Consider the following 18,382-nt stretch of genomic DNA (forward strand, 5'->3'; position numbering starts at 1 on the left):
TAATACTGTCTATTAAATGATTAACAATATTATGTTACATTATCCGTTATTGTAGTATTTGTAATTATTAATGGAAACCAAGAAATCAAACTGGAAACATAGTTGTATGCTACTAATCCACTAGATAATCCAATTAATGATCCAGTCCTTCCACTCTCGCAGATAACTGAGGGTTATAGTGAAATTTAAAATGTTTTATCATATGATTGTAAAAAATTTGTATAAGAATTTAAAAAATTTTATGGCAAAAGAAAAATATAAATCAAATTGAAATAATTATGCGATATTTAAAACAATAGATAATATATGACGCATATTTTTGGAATTTGTAATAGTTAAGCATTTGAGGTAACTTATTTGTTATGATTTTACAATCAGTAAATAAAAATTGTAATTTAAATAAAATATAAAAGTAAAAGAATTATTGCATAATTTAATAATAATATTTATTTATTTTGAAGTATATAGAGCTTACCTGAGTATGCGGTTAAAAGACATAGCATAGTATAACCATGAATAAGAATATAAAATAGTTCTGGAGCAACGTATTGCCATATAACACCAAGAAGTCCGAGAAGTTTAGCACATCCTCCAACAATTAATGCATGAAAAAGATTAGATATTTTATACTTGTGCGGTCGTACGCCCATGATAATCCATCGTATCTCTGTACTAATTATCACAACAAGGACAAAAGCACTCAATGATAGCGCAGTATGAGCAAGAAGAATGTAAAAACTACGTTCGCTATCAAATTTATTGCTTTGAATATAATTTTCATCATTATCTAAATCTTGACTTATTTTATAATTTTTAAATAACGACCATGCTCTAAATGATTCACCCAAAAGTAAAACGACCATCAATTTCCAGTATGATTGAAAATTACTATTGTAAAGTAAATGACGATATGCTGGTTTTTCAAGCAGAACAAGATCTACTAAAACAATTACAGGATCATATTCGATGTACTTGTCCGCCAAATCTCCGCAATTGCTCTAATAAATAATCATCATAGATTAGTATAATTATTTTAAGTGAATTAGTTTAAATAAATTATTAAAATTAATACCAACACATTTTAAAACTTTTAAAACACTCGGACTGTATCTTCTATAAAGTTCTTCAACTTCAATTCCACAATTAATGCAAGTATACATTTTTTAATTTATTTTTCCATTAGCTCTTTAATTTTTATTATTATTTTTTTCCTGGAACAAACAATTTTTTTTATATAATCAGCAATTAAAATAATCAGTTACACGAGATAAATCTCCTTCACGATTCAATGATTCTCTCAAGGAATATAAATAAGAAATAATAACAAACATGTATTATGTCAGTCAGCTTAGCAATTAATTTTATTATTTAAAGAAAAAAAAACTAAGCCTCCAAGTTCCTATAGTGACTTTTACTATTAAATTGTTCTGCAATTAATTCAATACGTATTATTATAAAGTCTTGATTCTTCACGTGTTTGTGAAAGTAAGGTCATAATACTTTTTTCTTTCAAAGATACAGATAATATACTGGTGGGGATTGTCCTTTTTACACGGACACTACACTCAGTAAAGACCAGTATAAACAATATTCCTCATTTATTGTCAGTCTGTCAACAGCTACAAGAGTTAATACTTTGCTATGGCTTCCAAAGTTACTATCACGTTACCCAATGGAAAAAAAATGCCTGCATTGGGTTTTGGTACATGGCAGGTAAAATATATTTATAGAATTAAATAATTTATAGTTATTACTAAATAAATTGCTACTATCATTATTTTTTTTTAGGCCAAAGAAAATGTTTTATCAGAAGCACTAGAGAATGCTTTGGAAGCTGGATACCGACATATTGATACTGCGCCAGTTTATGAAAATGAACATGTGATTGGTAAAGTTTTAAACAAGTGGATTAAATCCGGAAAAGTTAAAAGAGAAGAGTTATTTATTGTTACAAAGGCAATACTTTTTGTCTAATATATAATTATATTTTAATGAATTAATAATTCAATTGAAGGCAAATTAATTACTTAATATTATTTATTTATTTTAGTTACCACCAACGGGAAATCGTCCAGGTGGTGTAGAAAAATGGATTAAAAAATCACTTAATGATTTACAGTTAGATTATTTAGATTTATATTTAATTCATACTCCATTTACGTTTGAAGAAGTTGGTGATGATTTACATCCAAAGGATGAAAATGGTAAAATAAAAATAGATACTTGTACAGATCATACTGCTGTATGGAAAGAAATGGAACAACAAGTATTAGCTGGTAGAACTAAAGCTATTGGATTATCAAATTTTAATGTTAAACAGATTGAAAAAATTATTTCTATCTCTAAAGAACCAATAGCTAATTTGCAAATTGAATTGCATGTTTATTTTCAACAGAATGATATGGTAATTTTTTTTATATTGTTTGATTATTATTATTATTATTATTAATATTATTTATAAAATTATTAAGATTGAAATATTTTATTTTTTTAAAGGTTGAATTTTGCAAAAAAAAGGGTATTACTGTAACAGCATATTCACCATTAGGTACAAGAGGATTAGTTAATATTCTTGGAAAGAATGAAAAAATTCCTAGTATCATGGATAATAGTGAATTAATTAAAATTGCTAATAAACATAACAAAACATCAGCACAAGTTGCATTAAAATATACTTTACAAAGGGGTATTGCTGCTATACCAAAGAGTACTAATATTAAAAGAATTCAAGAAAATATTGATTTATTCGACTTTGAATTAGATGCTGATGATATAAAGATATTGAATAAATTAGATCAAGGACCATCTGCGAGAATATGTGACTTTGATTTCTTCGATGGAATTAGAGATCATCCTGAGTATCCGTTTTAATTTTTTGCCAATAAATTATAAGAGTGAAAGCAACGGGTACTTAAAAATTTTTTAATTAACATATTGAATATTATTGGGAATAAAATTTGATAAATACATACCGAAGACTTAAAAATTCTTTGTGTGAATATTTAAAAACAAAAATTGTTTTTAAATATTCTATTTATTTATAAAAATTAAATAATTGTCGGATGTCTGGTTATTTCAGTATTATTAAAAAATTTATTTGCAATAAAGTGTATAAACATTCATTTATAATTTGATTAATGTAATAAATATTTATACATCAATAAAACATATTTAAATTATAAAAATTATCTAGAGTTTTGGGGTTAACTTAGAATAAGCATTTAAATTTTAAATTAAAAATGATAAATTATCATTAGTATAGTATAAAAATTAAATGAAACTGTCATTCAGAGAAACTTGAAGGCCTAGACCTTTTTTTTTATTTTCATAAACTTAAATATTTACCGTTACTTTGACATCATTGTATAACTCACAATTTCTCTCTCTTATGATTCGTGACCTACTTGATCAGATAAAAAAAGAAAGATAATATTTGAAAATAATCTCCCTTAAATCATTTACAAAAATCATTCAATAAAAACAACTTTTTCAATAGCACTTGAATTATATTCTATTAAATTCTGTCGTCTGTTGAAATTTATAAATCAAAATATATCTTTTATATTGAATATACATGGATCTATTTTTAAAATTCCTTCTCCATTATTTTTTTGACTTTTCTTAATTAAATTTAAAAAAATGACTACTTACTTTTATTATTGTATAAAAAATAAATTAGTATAATTAATCAAATAAATTATGTAATTATTTGATGAAAATAAATAAAATTATCTATGATAGTAAAGTTGGCAGACATTTGAAATTAAAAAAAAAATTTTTAACAGAAAAATAATGAAAAAAAAATATTTCTAAAAAAATACACATGTCGAAAATTTGATAAACTATATGTGCAATTTTTCAAAATTTCTTTAATATTCATGTCTTTGTTAAAAAAAAAATAAAAAAATTATTAAATGTCTGCTAACTTTATTGTCATAAATTATCTAGTTCTTAAAAAGCTTACATAGATATAAAAGTACTCATATTAATTAACCATTTACGAATATAAATATACATATCTAAGATTAAAAATATATAATATAATACTCAAGAGAGGTAGAAAAAAAAAAAAAAAAGAAATAATAAGCTTAAAAAAAAAGTAACAAAGTAAAGCAGCTTGTATGTTTATACTAGAGATATTAACGGATTAGATGACCCCTGTGGCTTTTGAATTATGCAAGCTCTCTTGCACTGAGACATCTGGTCTATTGAGATGTGTCCAATAACAGTAGCGGATCACATCCCAAGAAACCGCCAGTGGTATCAATTACATTGTTATTATTGGCGGTTTATGGCTCCTGGGGTAGATACCCCAATAGAGATAATACACTGGTATAAGAGCATACACAACAATGAGCAGGTATGGGGGCTACCAACAAAATGATGGACGGCATCACCCCACAAACTTGTGCAATGTGATAGTCATAATGTGCAACTATGCGTTTAATTCAGATTCATCGCGAAATAGATACTGTTTAGCAACAAGAGCAAATAGACGCTCGGCTTATGGTACTTCATCCCTTCTTTTTCTAGGCTTTTGATCCAGCGAAATATATAAACCAGGGGTAGTCTTACTGAGATTTTTAGTTTATCGCCTAAAAATGTCTGGATCACATAGACCTAATAGAAGATCTAGTGATTTTAGTATTGCTCGTATTCTTGCACGTAGTTCACGTAAAACCAATGAGTTGCCAAACTTAAATATAATCACCACGCGATTGACAGAAAACAGAATACACACTCCAGAAAATTTTAAATTTCATTATGAATGTAATCAATCAATTGATGACACGAGTACGGGTGACAATAGAGATTTGTCGAGGACAGAATTAAAATTAGTTGCCAGTGAAACAGTTTGTGCATCATCATCTTCATCGATATCATCAACAAGTGAATTAATTAAATCAGTTAATGATAAGTGTGAATTACCTCGTGAAAATAATGAATTAATTCCGAGTAAAAATCTTTCTTGGCTTCAGTGTACACGTTATCGGCCACCAAAGCTGCCGAGAAAATCATTAGCCGGTAAAATTTGTAAAAGAAAACCAGCGACTCATCCGAGAATTCCATTTACCTCATTTCAACTGCAAACCCTTGAAGATAAATATAAAAAAAATGCTTATCTATCACGTAAAGATGTTGTGCAATTATCAACAATCTTACGTTTACCTCACAACCGAGTGAGTATTGATTAAATTTATAATTATAATTGTATAAATAAAATAAATATGTTATTTAATGTTTGTTATTTGCATAATGTGATTTTACAGATAAAAATATGGTTTCAAAATCGTCGAGCGCGAGATAGAAGAGAAACTCAAGTAACCAGTAGTTAAATTTAAAATAATTAAATACGTGATATTTTCAATTAGAAAGTTAATTTTTTTTTGTTTAATTTTCAATAGCCGTACAGGCAATATCAATATGATTAATAATATGTTACAATTAATTAAATTGATAAATAACAATCATATCAGATGGCTCTCAATTAATGAGCCTCATTTTAAAATTACATTGTGCGTGCATCAGCTTCTTTCTAATTGTTATTATCATCAATACATTCATCATCACCATTATTGTTATTATTTTAATTATTATTATTGTTATTATTAAAGATACACTAAAAATGGTGCGTTTAAAAAATTTTCTAACAATATTGAATCGTCAGAGAGTAATGACACTTTCACGGCCTGCTCCAACACCAATCCACTTGACTGAAAATAAAAAAAAAACCATAAATAAATTTAGCTATTATTATTATTATCAAAATAAAAAATTGTAATATACAAATTATATATTTATGTATTTTTTATAAAATAAATAAAAAAATTTATATTTACCTCTAACGTTTAAATTATCTTCAATTAATTGTACATATTTACGAGCATTTGGAGGTAATTGATCAAGTGAACGTACTCCTTCAGTTTTTGAATTCCAGCCCTCAATCGTTTCATAAATAGGCTCAACTTTAGCTAATTCAGAAGCAGTACTTGGAAAATAATCAATTTCTTTTCCATTATAACGATAACCAATGCAAACTTTTAATTCTGGCAATGTATCAAGGATATCTAACTTTGTTAAACAGATTGACGTGTATCTAAATAAAAAATTAATAAATTTATTTAAACAATTAATTAAGCGATTCAACTTGTTTTTAAAAAATATATATAATATTAATACCGACCCATTAACCATATAAGTAAATTTCAAAAGTGCCAAATCAAGCCAACCACAACGTCTTTTACGATTTGTCGTAACTCCAATTTCATGACCACGTGATTGTAACAATTCACCAGTTGAATCTCGTAATTCTGTTGGAAAAGGACCATCACCAACTCTTGTTGTGTATGCTTTAACGACACCAATAACTTCTCCAATAGTTGATGGTGGTAAACCAAGACCAGTACAAACACCACCAATACTACAATTTGAACTTGTTACATATGGATATGTACCAAAGTCAATATCTAACATTGCAGCATTAGCTCCTTCCACCAAAACTTTTTGTCCATCTTTAAGTGCAGTATGTAAATAATGTACTGTTTCTTTAACAAGTGGCCTTATTCGTTCAGCATATCTACAATTAATATTTATTCATTTAATTTATCAATTTAATTAATTCACTCGAAAGATAATTAAAATAACGGAGTAATTAAGATTAAATTAAAAATATGTGACATCATTGAGATTAAAAGTCAATAAACTAAAATAACATTACCGATAAAAAAAAATTATAAATATATGTATTTATGTGTGTATATTTTAATACCCTTTGTATCGTTCCAACTCAGATTTAACATCGACGTGCAATGATGGAAACATTCTTTGATACGTTGCAACCAAAGTGTTAAATTTCTCAGCAAATTTATCGAAATCTCCCATCAAATCACCGATACGTAGACCATTTCTTGTAGCTTTACTTGAATAAGTTGGTCCAATTCCTTTTTTCGTAGTACCCAATGATTGTGATCCTTTTTCCATTTCTTGCATACCATCAACTTGTTGATGAAAATCAAAAACAATGTGTGCACGATCTGAGATAATGAGCCTATTTTGCCAATCTTTAAGACCTTTAGCTTCATTTTGTTCCAATTCTTCAAACAATCCGGGAATATGGATCACTACACCATTACCTACAATTAATTCAAATATTTATTAATAAGAATAATCAGTAAATAACATACAACATTACTATCAACTATTAATAAATAATTAATTTCGTTGATATTATTAACGAGATCATAGTCGACTAACTTATTTTTAAATAAAAATGTTTTTTATTTATTTAATCGATAAAATGTATTAACGTTGACATGAAAATTTTAACTCATTTTAATTTATTGCCTTGGGCAATTTACTTAATTGACATTAGACATGACATTGTTAAAAAATAAGTAATAAGTTTGGAGTTAGTTTATAAATAATTCTTTAAAATTAACGTCATACAGTAATTTATAGATAAATTTTTATTTTAATTTTAAAAATAAAGATTAAATTATGTTGACTTTCATATTTTTTTTTTTTTAATTTATTGTGAAAAAAATTTATAGGGAAATGTACGTGTCTCATTTAATGACAGAAAGAAAGAGAAGACTAATTGTAATTTATGTTATTGATACAACGATAAGTATATGATAAAAAAAGTGAATTGAGTTGTCCCATTAATTTAAATAAATTGTTACCTAAAATGGATTTGCATCTGGGATTAATAATTCCGCTAGGTAGTAGATGAAAAAAGAATTGACCGCCGTTGATAACTACCGTATGACCTGCATTATTTCCTCCCTGAAATAATACTTAGTATTGTTCAAACATGACATGAGTCACAACACACTGCATCACATGTGCATAAATATTTATGATTATAAAGATAAGATGATATTAGATAACAATGTAATTGAAGAATCAAATATGAAATTATTATCAAACCTAAATAAAAATAAAAATTTGTAATATTACATAAATAACTTAATAAAAAATATTTACTTAAATTTTTAATTATGAAAATTTGATTGTTTTTAAGCACATTATTAAAAAAAAATTTAATTAAATAAATACATTGTTGATTGATTACATTGTTATCTATTAATGAAATTACTCATTATGAATCTTTAAAATTTATAACACAATTCAGACTTCGGTTAGACTTTAACATAAAAATTTTATCACGCATTAACGTTTGATAAAGTACAGTCTTGAAAAAATTACTCGTAGATAAGGCTACCATTACTATCTAAATTATAATTTTTAAATTCCTCTCAGTAATTGACATAAAATTATAATCTATTAATATTATAAAATTTTGAAATAAACTATACAACTTGTGTCTCTTATTTGTATTTCATCAGACAATAACAATACTATCTTCTTGTTATAAATGTATGAAGAAAAAAAAACCAAATAAATTAGCAATTGATATGAAAAATTAAAATGCGTTAAATTATTGATTAATTTGTCATAACAAGATAAATGATAAGCTGTAATTAAAAAATAAAGTAATAAGATTATTATAATAATATTAATGCTATTAATCTGTCGAGCATCCTGTGTTAAAAAAAATAATAATAATAATGTAATTATTTTATACGAGCTTACAGTAAATTTTATTTAACATAGACGATAGATAAAATAAATTTATCAAGTCTGTATTTGTATACTCAGTAACAATAGTTATAGATAAAAAAAAAGGAAAAAAAAAAAAATAATGAAAAAATATAAAATTTTTCAAGGTGAGAAGTTAAATGCTAAAAATATCAACCTCGATTACTGCCAAGGTCTTATTTCATCATTCGTAGACGTTTAAATTTTCTAGCACATCTACAACAAGAGCAAGTGCTAAAAATTAATGACACTATCTACTTTTGTAGTATATTAATAATAATTGTTGATGCAATTTTCAAATGAATAATATTTTACATCATACATAAAAATTTAATGGCTAATAAAAAAAATAAATAAATCTACATTATTGCCGGGACTTAATAGTACGTTGGATCTAATAGTTTACTAAGTCACGCGCTATACAATAGAGGAAGCCAAATGATACAGATTAATGAGACCTTGAAAAACTTGATTATAATTGTACTATTAATAATTATTTAAAAATATATTAATTAAATAAAAATAAATAAATAAATAATTATATTATAATTATAATTTTATAGATAAATAAATTACCTGACACCGGCATACAATATCAGCGTCATCAGCAAGCATATCGACGACTTTTCCTTTTCCCTCGTCACCCCATTGTGCTCCAAGGACGACGGTTACTTTAGCAAGTTGTCCAGGAGTTGTTCGTTGTTTTTTTCTGGGTGATGCAAGATTTCCTTCCCCGTTCGCATGTTGAATTCTTGGACATGCAGTAGACATGCTTACTTGGATGATTTACTTATTCTCAAAATTTTTTTATGCTCAATATAAAAATTTTAAATTTATATATCAATAATAAAAAAATAATATCTATGATATTTAAATAAATAATTATCTATAACACTGCATACTCTAGCAAATAATAATTATTATTAAAAATATATATATGTATATTAAATCATTATTTTTTATTCTAAAAGCTACTGTATGATCAATTGTACAAGTCGATCACACGGCCGCACTCGAAGCACTCTCTCACTCATCTACTACGTGAAATAAAGTAACCATAAAAAATATTAAAAAATTAAACAAGCAAATCCGCTTTCTGTTCAAGATAAAATATTGAATTTTTTTATTTACAATAGATGTCATTAACATTTCAAGAGCAAAAATACATTTATACATCTTATCAATAGATGACATTCAAATCTAATTCTACGTTTTTATCAATTGAGTTAAGGAGCGATAGCGTAATTTTTTTTCACGGAAGTTTAATATTTAAATTTTAATGATTTATATAAACATTTTCATTTAAATTTGTTGTTATAGTAAAATTTTGTAACTTTGTATGTCCAAGCAAGAATCTTCAGTTATATTTTTAATTTTGAATGTGATTTTTGTCACTTGAATAAATTCAAATGGAATATTGAAATTTCGCGCCAAGTTGGCTCTTACACTATAAGCGCTTTTCGAAATGTATGCAAAGTCTACAAAAGAGTGAAAATGGAGCAATAAAAAAAATATATTAAATTTTTGTGAAATTTCAATTAATTAGTAATGAAAATATTTTATAAACAATTATTTAATTATTAGTATCAATAATATATGAAAGGGAATAACGCTGATTCTATTTTTTTTATTCGCCTGGCTCTCATCTTTATTATTATTATTTATTTTTTTTTTTCATTGTCAGTTTAGTGTCCAAGTTTGTCGTTGGCGCTGGAATCAATAGAGTTTCTGCTGCTGTTTCTCATATTGCTCTTATTCCCAGCTGGAGTATTTGTCTGGATCGTCGTGTTATCTGTTGTGTTTTCGGGGCCTGCTGCGAGTGGACTTGAATAATAAATAAAAAAAAAACATGTCGTTTTGATAAAACTTATTAAAAGTGACGTGAGTTAAATGCGTACTGTATAGTTTTGTGATACAGCAAGTGAGTTGTGAATTTTAAATGTTAAATAAATAATAAATATATTGTATAGATGTGGTATATAATTGGTGTAGGAATATGGTGTGGAGAGAGAGAGAGCTATAACGTCGAGTGTAACAAACGGTTGGGTTGGCACGACGTGAACGCAGGTATAATTTAATAAAGCCCACCAGTGGCACACAACAGGGGAGGCTGGCGATTTAACAGGATATCGATTTGTGGCCCCCGCGAGAGCGGAGCCAGTGTGTGCCCGTGTCGTGTGTGCCTTTCTGGTCTCACTCAGTTGCATTGCCATTCAGCATTTGCCAGAGTGAAGAGAAGAAGCTGAAGAAGGAGGCGGCCATGGACGTCGATATTTTTGGGGCACAGCTTACCGTGTTAAGGCTCTATCGCTTGAGCCGTGTAAGGCCTTGTGTAAAGGCCTGATAGGGCCCGAACACAAATATTTTAAATATTTATCACCTTAACCTTTACACTTAAAAAAAAAAAATAAATAATAATAACAGAAAAAAAATTTAATAGTAATGCTACGAGCACCCCAGGAATACGTTAACATTAACAAATAAACCAGTGTAACGAGCAGCAGAAGGAGGAGGAGAAGAACAAGACAGAGATACTCAACACACACGACCGATAAGTTAGAAAGAAATAAAATATCACACGGTTGGTGAGCGAGAGCAAACAAGGGAGAAAAAAGAAAGAGCGAGTACTTGAAACAAGTGAGAAAAATAGATTCGGAAGGAAAGTGTGAGAGAGAGAGGTTGAGGAAGGACAATAATTTAATACGGTTGAGAGATTCATCTTTTGACGACACTTAACAATATTACTAAAACGAAAAATCTTTTTCTCTCCCTCTCTCTCTCTTTCTCTTGATATAGTTTTTTTTAATTGTTAGTGGTTTTCTTTTTGTTTAAAATTTTTTTTTTTTTTTTTTTTTCCAATTAATTTTTCTCCTTGATATAGTGCGCATATAAAATACATATATGTAGGACAAAAACTGCAGGGAAGATTACGACCACAAGATAATTTAGAACGCGAGTGTAAGAGAGACAGTAAAGATGGAACTCGGCGTTACGACAGATACCGGAGGGGCGGTCGCATGCCCTGTATGTACACTCTACCTCAGAGAGGGTATAAGTCTTCAGAGGCACTTGGACACCCATCCAAAGGAACAAGTTATAGAGGCACTGATAAAAGCCAGTGGCTCGTCGTCAAATTTGTCGTCTCTTCAGTTACCTCAAACCCAAGTGCCTCAGGTACCGCAAACCCTTCAGCCGTCACCGCCGCAACAGCAGGTCAATGCCCAAAGCTCAACTTCAGCTCCAACAGCAGCAGCTGTTGCTGCTGCTCACATTCCTACGCAGGCCCCGTTTCCCATTGGACCTGTCTTTGAGTGTCCACCGATCAATGCAATGATGCCACCACAGTTTGCCTCTTTTAATTATCAACAATTTGTCAACAATGGTACTATGATGATTCCACAGTACGCGATGGCACCACCTCAGGCAAATCAGATGATGCAAATGCTCTATAATCCATACATGTACCAACAGCAACAGGTACCGACTGTGCAGATGATTTCACCAGTATCAGCACTTCCAACAACCCGTATTAGGCCGGTAGTCACTGTAGCTAACACTGAAACTACCAGAAATGTTATGATATCTACTAGTACTAATGAACCTAAACAAATAATACCTGAGATGATTTCAGAGGCAAATATGGAAAGAATTTTACCAGACATGGACACTTGTACAAATTCAAATCAACAATCGACAGAAAATACAACAGATATACGACACGATGATCATGACGGTGATAATTTGGTTAGACAACTGGATCATCGAGATCAGCAAACCCAGAGTAATTCACCGAGACGAGTGGCAGATAATAGTGAAGTTGTGAGAAATGATGCTGAATCAGCAGTGCCTGAAGAAGAAAAGTCTGAGAGTATTCTTCCGGATATGGAAGAACCAGAAGTTGATAATACTGGTGATCAATGTAGAAATGAACAGCATTTACAACAGGATCAAGAACATCAGACATTTTCATCTACATATAATCAAATTGACAGTGAAAATAGTGGTACAGATACACGACTAAATCAGCATAGACAAGAACAAGATAAATTTGAGACTCAAGAACCGAGTAATATTGAAAAATTAAACTCTTCAAAGTCTATTGAGTCACAAATAAATTCAGCTCAAACTCCGATGGTATTAGAAACATGTCAGCAAAATGAAGAAGAACATCTCGAGCATCTTCTTATTACAATGATCGAGTCTGGTTTTGTTGAGACGCATGAGCAAACAAATGTTGTTCATGAACCCAATTCAGAATCTAACCTTAAAACAATTACAACCCAAAATGAAGAACAAATGGAAGAAGAAGAAGAACAAGAAGAAGAAGAAGAGATAGAAGAAGAAGAGGAAGAAGATGATGATGGTGAAGAACAAGAAGAAGAATCACAAAATAATTTTACAACGATTGACGAAACTAAATATATTAATGACAGTGAAGCTTGCGTAGAAAGGGAAAAGTGCATTGACACGATTATTATTGACGAATGTGACTTGGACTATGCATATCGGTATAGACATAGTTTATCAGCGCCTGCGTCTCCAGTATCAGCGTCAAAAAAAATATCACGGCCTTACACAAGATCAGAGTGTGGTTCAACTGAAAATCTTAATTTTTATCCAGCTGGTTTTGATGCTACTGCACTGCAAGTTGATGTTGATCATGAAGATGACGATGAAGAAAATGATGATGATGAAGATGATGATGACGATGATGATGATGAGGAGGAAGAAGAAGAAGAAGAGGAAGAAGAAGCTAAACGTGTGGGTGATAATTTTGATGAAGAGGATATGGAGATTGAAGAAATAGCTAGTCCACATACACCATTCATTAAACAAAATGATGATTTTGATAATGCACGTTCTCATACGCCATTATCAGCAATCAGTGGTATCTCTGGTCTTCGAGTACGTAGCGATCTTAGTAAACCATCATCACCAGTTTCGATGCGGTCATTTGATCACATGGAAGGTGATAGTCATGATGAAGAAAGCACTGATTCCATAACAAGTCAGAAACATCAAGTTGATTGTTCACAAGTTGATCACAGTGTAGTAAGGTCAAGTCATGATATATCTGAAGGTGCTTGTATTGATGCTGTAAGAAAATCAGAAAATAATACCAGTGGAATCTTTCATCAGTCTGTTATTACTGAGCATGTTAGCTCATTTCCAGCAATTCATTCGCAACAATCAATAACTAATGATAATTATTCAATATCTAATAGTAAAATTATAACGCGTCAATCAGATTTAAGTTGTGGTTTATCCCAAACAATAGAACCTACTACGACAAGTATCGAATCTAAGAGTTTTCAATCAACATTAACTAAAACAGTAAACAACATACCAACGACTGAGCTTCTTAATATCAACGAAGACGCCCATTCAGGTCCTATGAATGTATTCGAATTTGATGGACTTCAAATTCTTGTTCCTAGTACATTTATAAGTGAATCCTCGCAGAAGGCAATCAGTGCAACAAGTCAACAGTCAATGGCAAGCAGTGAAGGAGGTGCAGGTATTGATGAAGAAGTTAAGAGTGTCAACATGCGGGCTGATGAGACGATGCCACCAAGGGGAGAGCTGTCTGAGCAGGAAAGCAACGGCTGCACGGAACACTCGGCTTGGCAGGTGAGAAATTTAACCGGTTTATAAACTTTTGATAAATATATTGATAATAACAGTTGATATTTATTTTATTATATTTTTTATTTTTTTTTATTTAAGCAGCTATACGTTGGTCAAGAGTCTTCCCGTATGTCGACATCGTATGATCTGATGGCACGTGAAAGCTGGGAAGAGTCAGAGGGATCTGATAATGAGGCCGGTGTACCCCTATTGGATAGTCGTTCACTCGCTACTCACTTTACTTCCAGCTTATTTCTTGATCGAGATAGAAAAACACCAACAAAACAACGTACATTTAAATGTTCACAATGTTCAGAGGTTTTTGATTGCCCGAAAGAACGACGTGTTCACAGTACAACTGTACACAAAGAAGCTGGTCCAAGTAACAGTTGCAGTAACAGTGATATTGCCGAACAATCTGAAACAAAAGATATAAAACTTCTCGATGGTCCCATGAATCCTTTTGAGGATATTTTTGTTCCTGGTATACATGTTCAACAGGCCTATCAACAGCAACAACCGTTGCTACATCAAATGCAACCACCACAACAATTAAGTGACATCAGTAAAGTTGAAACTGATGAAAAAACAGAAAGTCTTGCTTTAACACAGGGCATAGAAATTTCATGTGCCATGTGTACACAACGTTTTAGTTCTGAACGAAGTTTACAGATGCACAATAGACGTGTTCATGGTACCGAAGTTGCACGACGTCTTCATGATATTTCAAAATGTCAAATATGCAATGAAGAATTTCCTTCAGTCGCTTTATTTAATGCTCATTTAAAAATTCATCCGCTTGAATGTTCTCAATGTGGTAAATATTTTTATCGTAAACAAAATTTCAAATTACATATGAAACGTCATCTTGGTATTAAACCATTTCCATGTACCGTTTGCGATAAAGCATTTTTAACAAAACAAAAATTAGATGAACATATGAATGGTCATACGGGTAATGCACCAGTTAAATGCAATCTCTGTAATGAAACATTCCGCAGATACTCAAATTTAACTCAACATAAAAATCGTCATCATTTAAATATAAAACGTAAATTAAAAGATTATATATGTCACTGTGGTGAAGTATTTCATACAAAAAAAAAGCTTGCTTGGCACAAGGAAACACACGATGAAAAACCTAAAGCATGTACCTATTGCAATGAAAGATTTATACACATGGCTAGTTTAACACGTCATATGCGACGTGCTCATAATCGTCGTTTTGTACCAGATGCTCAACGTGAAAATGAAAATGTTGAATGTCCAATATGTAAGTGCATCTATTTACGTTCATCATTGTCGGTTCATATGCGTGTACACAATGGAGAACGTCCTTATGAGTGTCAGGTGTGTTCGAAAGCATTCAGTACCAAGTGGAACTTACAATTACATAAATGGACTCATGCAGCACGTAGCACCAAACCCTTTAAGTGCAATCAGTGTAGCGCTGCGTTTTATCGTCACAGCGATTATACAGCACACATGAACTCACATAGAAATGTAAGACCGTATACATGTAATTATTGTGGCGCTCAATTTATAAGAAAATACAATTGTTTAAGACATGTTAAAGAACATGAAGAAAATAAAGCGTACACGTGTGACGTATGCAATAAAACTTTTCACCGGTCATATTATCTAAAAGAGCATTTACGTGTTCACAGTGGTGCACGACCATACGCGTGTCACATATGCGGTAAATCAAGTAGTACCAAGTCAAATCATAATAAGCACGTGAGAATTCATCATGCTCGTGAGCCTGTAAATACTGAAAATTAAATTGCCAACTTGTTCATTTTATTTTATTTTTATTTTAATTTCAATTTTTTTTATTTTTTATCTTGACTCTTAATAAGACAGTGTATGATGATGATAAATATTAATCAGTCTGAATTTAATGTAGACAATGCACACCCAGTGGGTTTATATTTAATTAATTGTGAGTGATTGTGATTGTGGATATTTTGATCCAATTTTATCTTAATAGTTATATATTATAAATATATATATTTTTTTTTTAAAGAATTATCTGTGTTTGTTTTAAGAAATCGTATTATTTTTCTTTGTTATTACGATATGTTGTTTCAATTAGTTGAAATTTTGTTGATTTTTTTTTTCTTACCTTTTTTTTTCTTTCAGTATATACGTGATAATCACGTATAAATTTATTTTGACGTTAATTATTAGACGTCATTAATTTCATTATATATTATATATATTTATGGTCTTTAAATAATGTGATTCACAGATTCAGCCACTCAAGACCCTAACTATTTACTTAAGCTATTTAACTTAGTAATATTAATTAATTAATTAAAAAAAAAATTAAGTGAATAATAAAAGTAAAAGAAGATAAAGAAAACTAATGGAAAAGTATAAGAAACTTGACAAAAGTGATTATTGGCTTTTTTTTTGGATTTATTGAATATGAGAGTACAGGGATTACGTAAAACAATAAATAAAATAAAATAATGAATTTGCCAAGTAAAAATAAATTGAAAGCATTAAAAATAATTAATCATTAAATAATATGGTGAACATAAATAAATATTATAAATATATATTACTAATGCGAGAATTCTTAACATGTCAGATGTTGTAAGTGAGTTTTTTTTACTGTTTTACAAAGTGACATTGAATGATAATAATGCAAGTTTTAACACATTAATATTTAAATAAAATATGTAATAATGACGACGGCCAAATTGAATTGATAATGCATGTTTATTAAGCCGTAAATTACAAATATAAGCTCATTTACAATTTATTAATGACAAATGAAAAATAAATAAATGAATAATGCTATCACTAGTTTATAAAAAACAACAACAACAAAAAATAATAATTATTACAAACTTGATAACAATTGCGATATACTTTAGTTGTTATTCTTCTATATTTATATTTTTTGCAATGCATAAAGTGATTTTTATTGGTAAATTCCAATATTAAGACTGATGATGTTGGTTCTGTGTGCTGCTCTCTGCAAATAAAAACTAAACGAATAATTCAAATAAGATTATATTAATAATTTAATTAATTCATTAATATTAATAATAATAATTATAAATATTATGTTTGGACATATTTTTGTTTTGTTTAATATTTAAGTATTTTAATTATTAATTCAATAATGATTGATAAATATTATTATTAAAAAAAAAATTATAAATAAATAAATAAGTATGAATGATTAATAGGTCGAATAATTGAAGTGAGAATCCAGAATAAATCATTCATATTATCATTTAAATAGTTAGGCGCAAATTATTCTTCAACGCTGTACCAAAACAATAATTAAGGTAAATTAATTGAAGATAATGCGCGAGTACTCGGAATATTGTTGGTATGTTAATTGTAAATTAATAATGATTGTTTACGAGAAAAAGAGTGAGGATGAAGGTGGACAAAAAAAAATCTATATGTGTCGAGAGAGCAGTATAAAAAATAAATAAAATTGATTGTCTGTAATATTTAATATATCGGATATATTCTTAAACTATCGTATAATTATTAAAATAAAAAAAAAATATTTATAAATAAATTGCTCGTAAATTTTCGAGTTAAGAAACCAACATCGATGTCCGAACGTGCAATTTGTTTAGTAAAAAAATAATGAAAATAATTGAAATAATTAATTATAATAAACAAATAAATGAATAAATGAAGAGACAACGTAAAAAATAGAAAAAAATTAATGTCTATTTCATATAGAACGAATTGAAGCAACTGTACATATGTATTGTAAATATGTATATCAATGCTATTTTATAATAGGGTCAATGAAACTAAAACAGAATGTTTCACTCGGCAAAAAAAAATAATAAAATACAAAGTATGAAATATTTATTCATACTATTGCGGATAAATAAATAACTAATGTAGGATAATTACAATTTTAAAAAATCTTAAGAAAAATTAATAAAAAAAAATTAATAATAATAATAATAATTAATAATAATACAATTAAGTCAACATGTGTACACCTTAATAAACGTTATGTATTGAGGTACTTTTTAAAAATCGTTTTATTTCTTTATTTTTTTTTTTAACAATTCAACAGTCCTTTATTTGTAATTATATAAGTTAAGATTATTTATATTTATGTATTATCGTTTTAATGTTAGTATGTATACTAAATGTACATTAA

General features: G+C 28.9%; 5 protein-coding genes across 9 annotated transcripts; 3 read left to right on the forward strand and 2 right to left on the reverse strand.

The window, feature by feature from the left end:
- Positions 1-29: 29 nt before the first annotated feature.
- Positions 30-3,571, reverse strand: LOC130676253 (protein ARV1). 3 transcript variants are annotated; one of them, XM_057482379.1, is made up of 4 exons: positions 3,375-3,571; positions 1,077-1,211; positions 476-998; positions 30-166 (listed from the first exon to the last, which is right to left on the reverse strand). In XM_057482379.1, exons 2-4 carry the CDS (start codon positions 1,158-1,160, stop codon positions 30-32), a joined length of 744 nt encoding a protein of 247 aa, XP_057338362.1. In that variant the 5' UTR covers positions 1,161-1,211; positions 3,375-3,571. The 3 variants fall into 3 exon arrangements, with proteins under 3 accessions (XP_057338362.1, XP_057338359.1, XP_057338361.1); XM_057482376.1 differs by having other exon boundaries at positions 3,346-3,569; XM_057482378.1 differs by lacking the exon at positions 3,375-3,571 and adding an exon at positions 1,330-1,465.
- On the forward strand, positions 1,497-3,359 carry LOC130676252 (dihydrodiol dehydrogenase 3). Its single transcript, XM_057482375.1, has 4 exons — positions 1,497-1,713; positions 1,789-1,956; positions 2,051-2,404; positions 2,497-3,359. Exons 1-4 carry the CDS (start codon positions 1,642-1,644, stop codon positions 2,869-2,871), a joined length of 969 nt encoding a protein of 322 aa, XP_057338358.1. The 5' UTR covers positions 1,497-1,641; the 3' UTR covers positions 2,872-3,359.
- Positions 3,572-4,083: 512 nt separating the features above from the next.
- Positions 4,084-5,500, forward strand: LOC130676255 (homeobox protein engrailed-2-A-like). The gene is made up of 2 exons (XM_057482380.1): positions 4,084-5,180; positions 5,271-5,500. Exons 1-2 carry the CDS (start codon positions 4,602-4,604, stop codon positions 5,334-5,336), a joined length of 645 nt encoding a protein of 214 aa, XP_057338363.1. The 5' UTR covers positions 4,084-4,601; the 3' UTR covers positions 5,337-5,500.
- A 134-nt stretch (positions 5,501-5,634) lies between these two features.
- Positions 5,635-9,647, reverse strand: LOC130676251 (adenylosuccinate synthetase). The gene is made up of 6 exons (XM_057482374.1): positions 9,178-9,647; positions 7,683-7,785; positions 6,770-7,133; positions 6,185-6,577; positions 5,841-6,097; positions 5,635-5,714 (listed from the first exon to the last, which is right to left on the reverse strand). The coding sequence occupies exons 1-6, from the start codon at positions 9,370-9,372 to the stop codon at positions 5,665-5,667; spliced, it is 1,362 nt and encodes a 453-aa protein (XP_057338357.1). The 5' UTR covers positions 9,373-9,647; the 3' UTR covers positions 5,635-5,664.
- Positions 9,648-10,342: 695 nt separating this feature from the next.
- LOC130675376 (uncharacterized) lies at positions 10,343-18,299 on the forward strand. Of its 3 annotated transcripts, none has more exons than XM_057481010.1 (3): positions 10,343-11,238; positions 11,483-14,232; positions 14,329-18,299. In XM_057481010.1, exons 2-3 carry the CDS (start codon positions 11,578-11,580, stop codon positions 16,009-16,011), a joined length of 4,338 nt encoding a protein of 1,445 aa, XP_057336993.1. In that variant the 5' UTR covers positions 10,343-11,238; positions 11,483-11,577; the 3' UTR covers positions 16,012-18,299. The 3 variants fall into 3 exon arrangements, with proteins under 3 accessions (XP_057336993.1, XP_057336994.1, XP_057336995.1); XM_057481011.1 differs by having other exon boundaries at positions 10,343-10,522; positions 10,594-14,232; XM_057481012.1 differs by having other exon boundaries at positions 10,345-14,232; positions 14,332-18,298.
- The last annotated feature ends 83 nt before the right edge of the window (positions 18,300-18,382 follow it).

Source organism: Microplitis mediator, chromosome 10 (assembly GCF_029852145.1).
Source record: "Microplitis mediator isolate UGA2020A chromosome 10, iyMicMedi2.1, whole genome shotgun sequence".
NCBI lineage: Eukaryota > Metazoa > Arthropoda > Insecta > Hymenoptera > Braconidae > Microplitis > Microplitis mediator.

What these genes read in the sequence shown, in the direction of transcription:
- LOC130676255 (XM_057482380.1), top strand. Translation starts at nt 4,602, where the DNA reads ATGTCTGGATCACATAGACCTAATAGAAGATCTAGTGATTTTAGTATT. An exon ending in TACGTTTACCTCACAACCGA is followed by an intron (nt 5,181 to 5,270) that starts GTGAGTATTGAT and finishes GTGATTTTACAG; the next exon opens with ATAAAAATATGGTTTCAAAA.
- LOC130675376 (XM_057481010.1), top strand. Translation starts at nt 11,578, where the DNA reads ATGGAACTCGGCGTTACGACAGATACCGGAGGGGCGGTCGCATGCCCT. An exon ending in CGGAACACTCGGCTTGGCAG is followed by an intron (nt 14,233 to 14,328) that starts GTGAGAAATTTA and finishes TTTTTATTTAAG; the next exon opens with CAGCTATACGTTGGTCAAGA.
- LOC130676251 (XM_057482374.1), bottom strand. Translation starts at nt 9,372, where the DNA reads ATGTCTACTGCATGTCCAAGAATTCAACATGCGAACGGGGAAGGAAAT. An exon ending in CAGATGCAAATCCATTTTAG is followed by an intron (nt 7,134 to 7,682) that starts GTAACAATTTAT and finishes AATTAATTGTAG; the next exon opens with GTAATGGTGTAGTGATCCAT. An exon ending in TTTACTTATATGGTTAATGG is followed by an intron (nt 6,098 to 6,184) that starts GTCGGTATTAAT and finishes TTTTTTATTTAG; the next exon opens with ATACACGTCAATCTGTTTAA.
- LOC130676253 (XM_057482379.1), bottom strand. Translation starts at nt 1,160, where the DNA reads ATGTATACTTGCATTAATTGTGGAATTGAAGTTGAAGAACTTTATAGA. An exon ending in TTTTAAAAGTTTTAAAATGT is followed by an intron (nt 999 to 1,076) that starts GTTGGTATTAAT and finishes ATTATTTATTAG; the next exon opens with AGCAATTGCGGAGATTTGGC. An exon ending in TCTTTTAACCGCATACTCAG is followed by an intron (nt 167 to 475) that starts GTAAGCTCTATA and finishes TATAACCCTCAG; the next exon opens with TTATCTGCGAGAGTGGAAGG.
- LOC130676252 (XM_057482375.1), top strand. Translation starts at nt 1,642, where the DNA reads ATGGCTTCCAAAGTTACTATCACGTTACCCAATGGAAAAAAAATGCCT. An exon ending in TGGGTTTTGGTACATGGCAG is followed by an intron (nt 1,714 to 1,788) that starts GTAAAATATATT and finishes ATTTTTTTTTAG; the next exon opens with GCCAAAGAAAATGTTTTATC. An exon ending in AGTTATTTATTGTTACAAAG is followed by an intron (nt 1,957 to 2,050) that starts GCAATACTTTTT and finishes TATTTATTTTAG; the next exon opens with TTACCACCAACGGGAAATCG.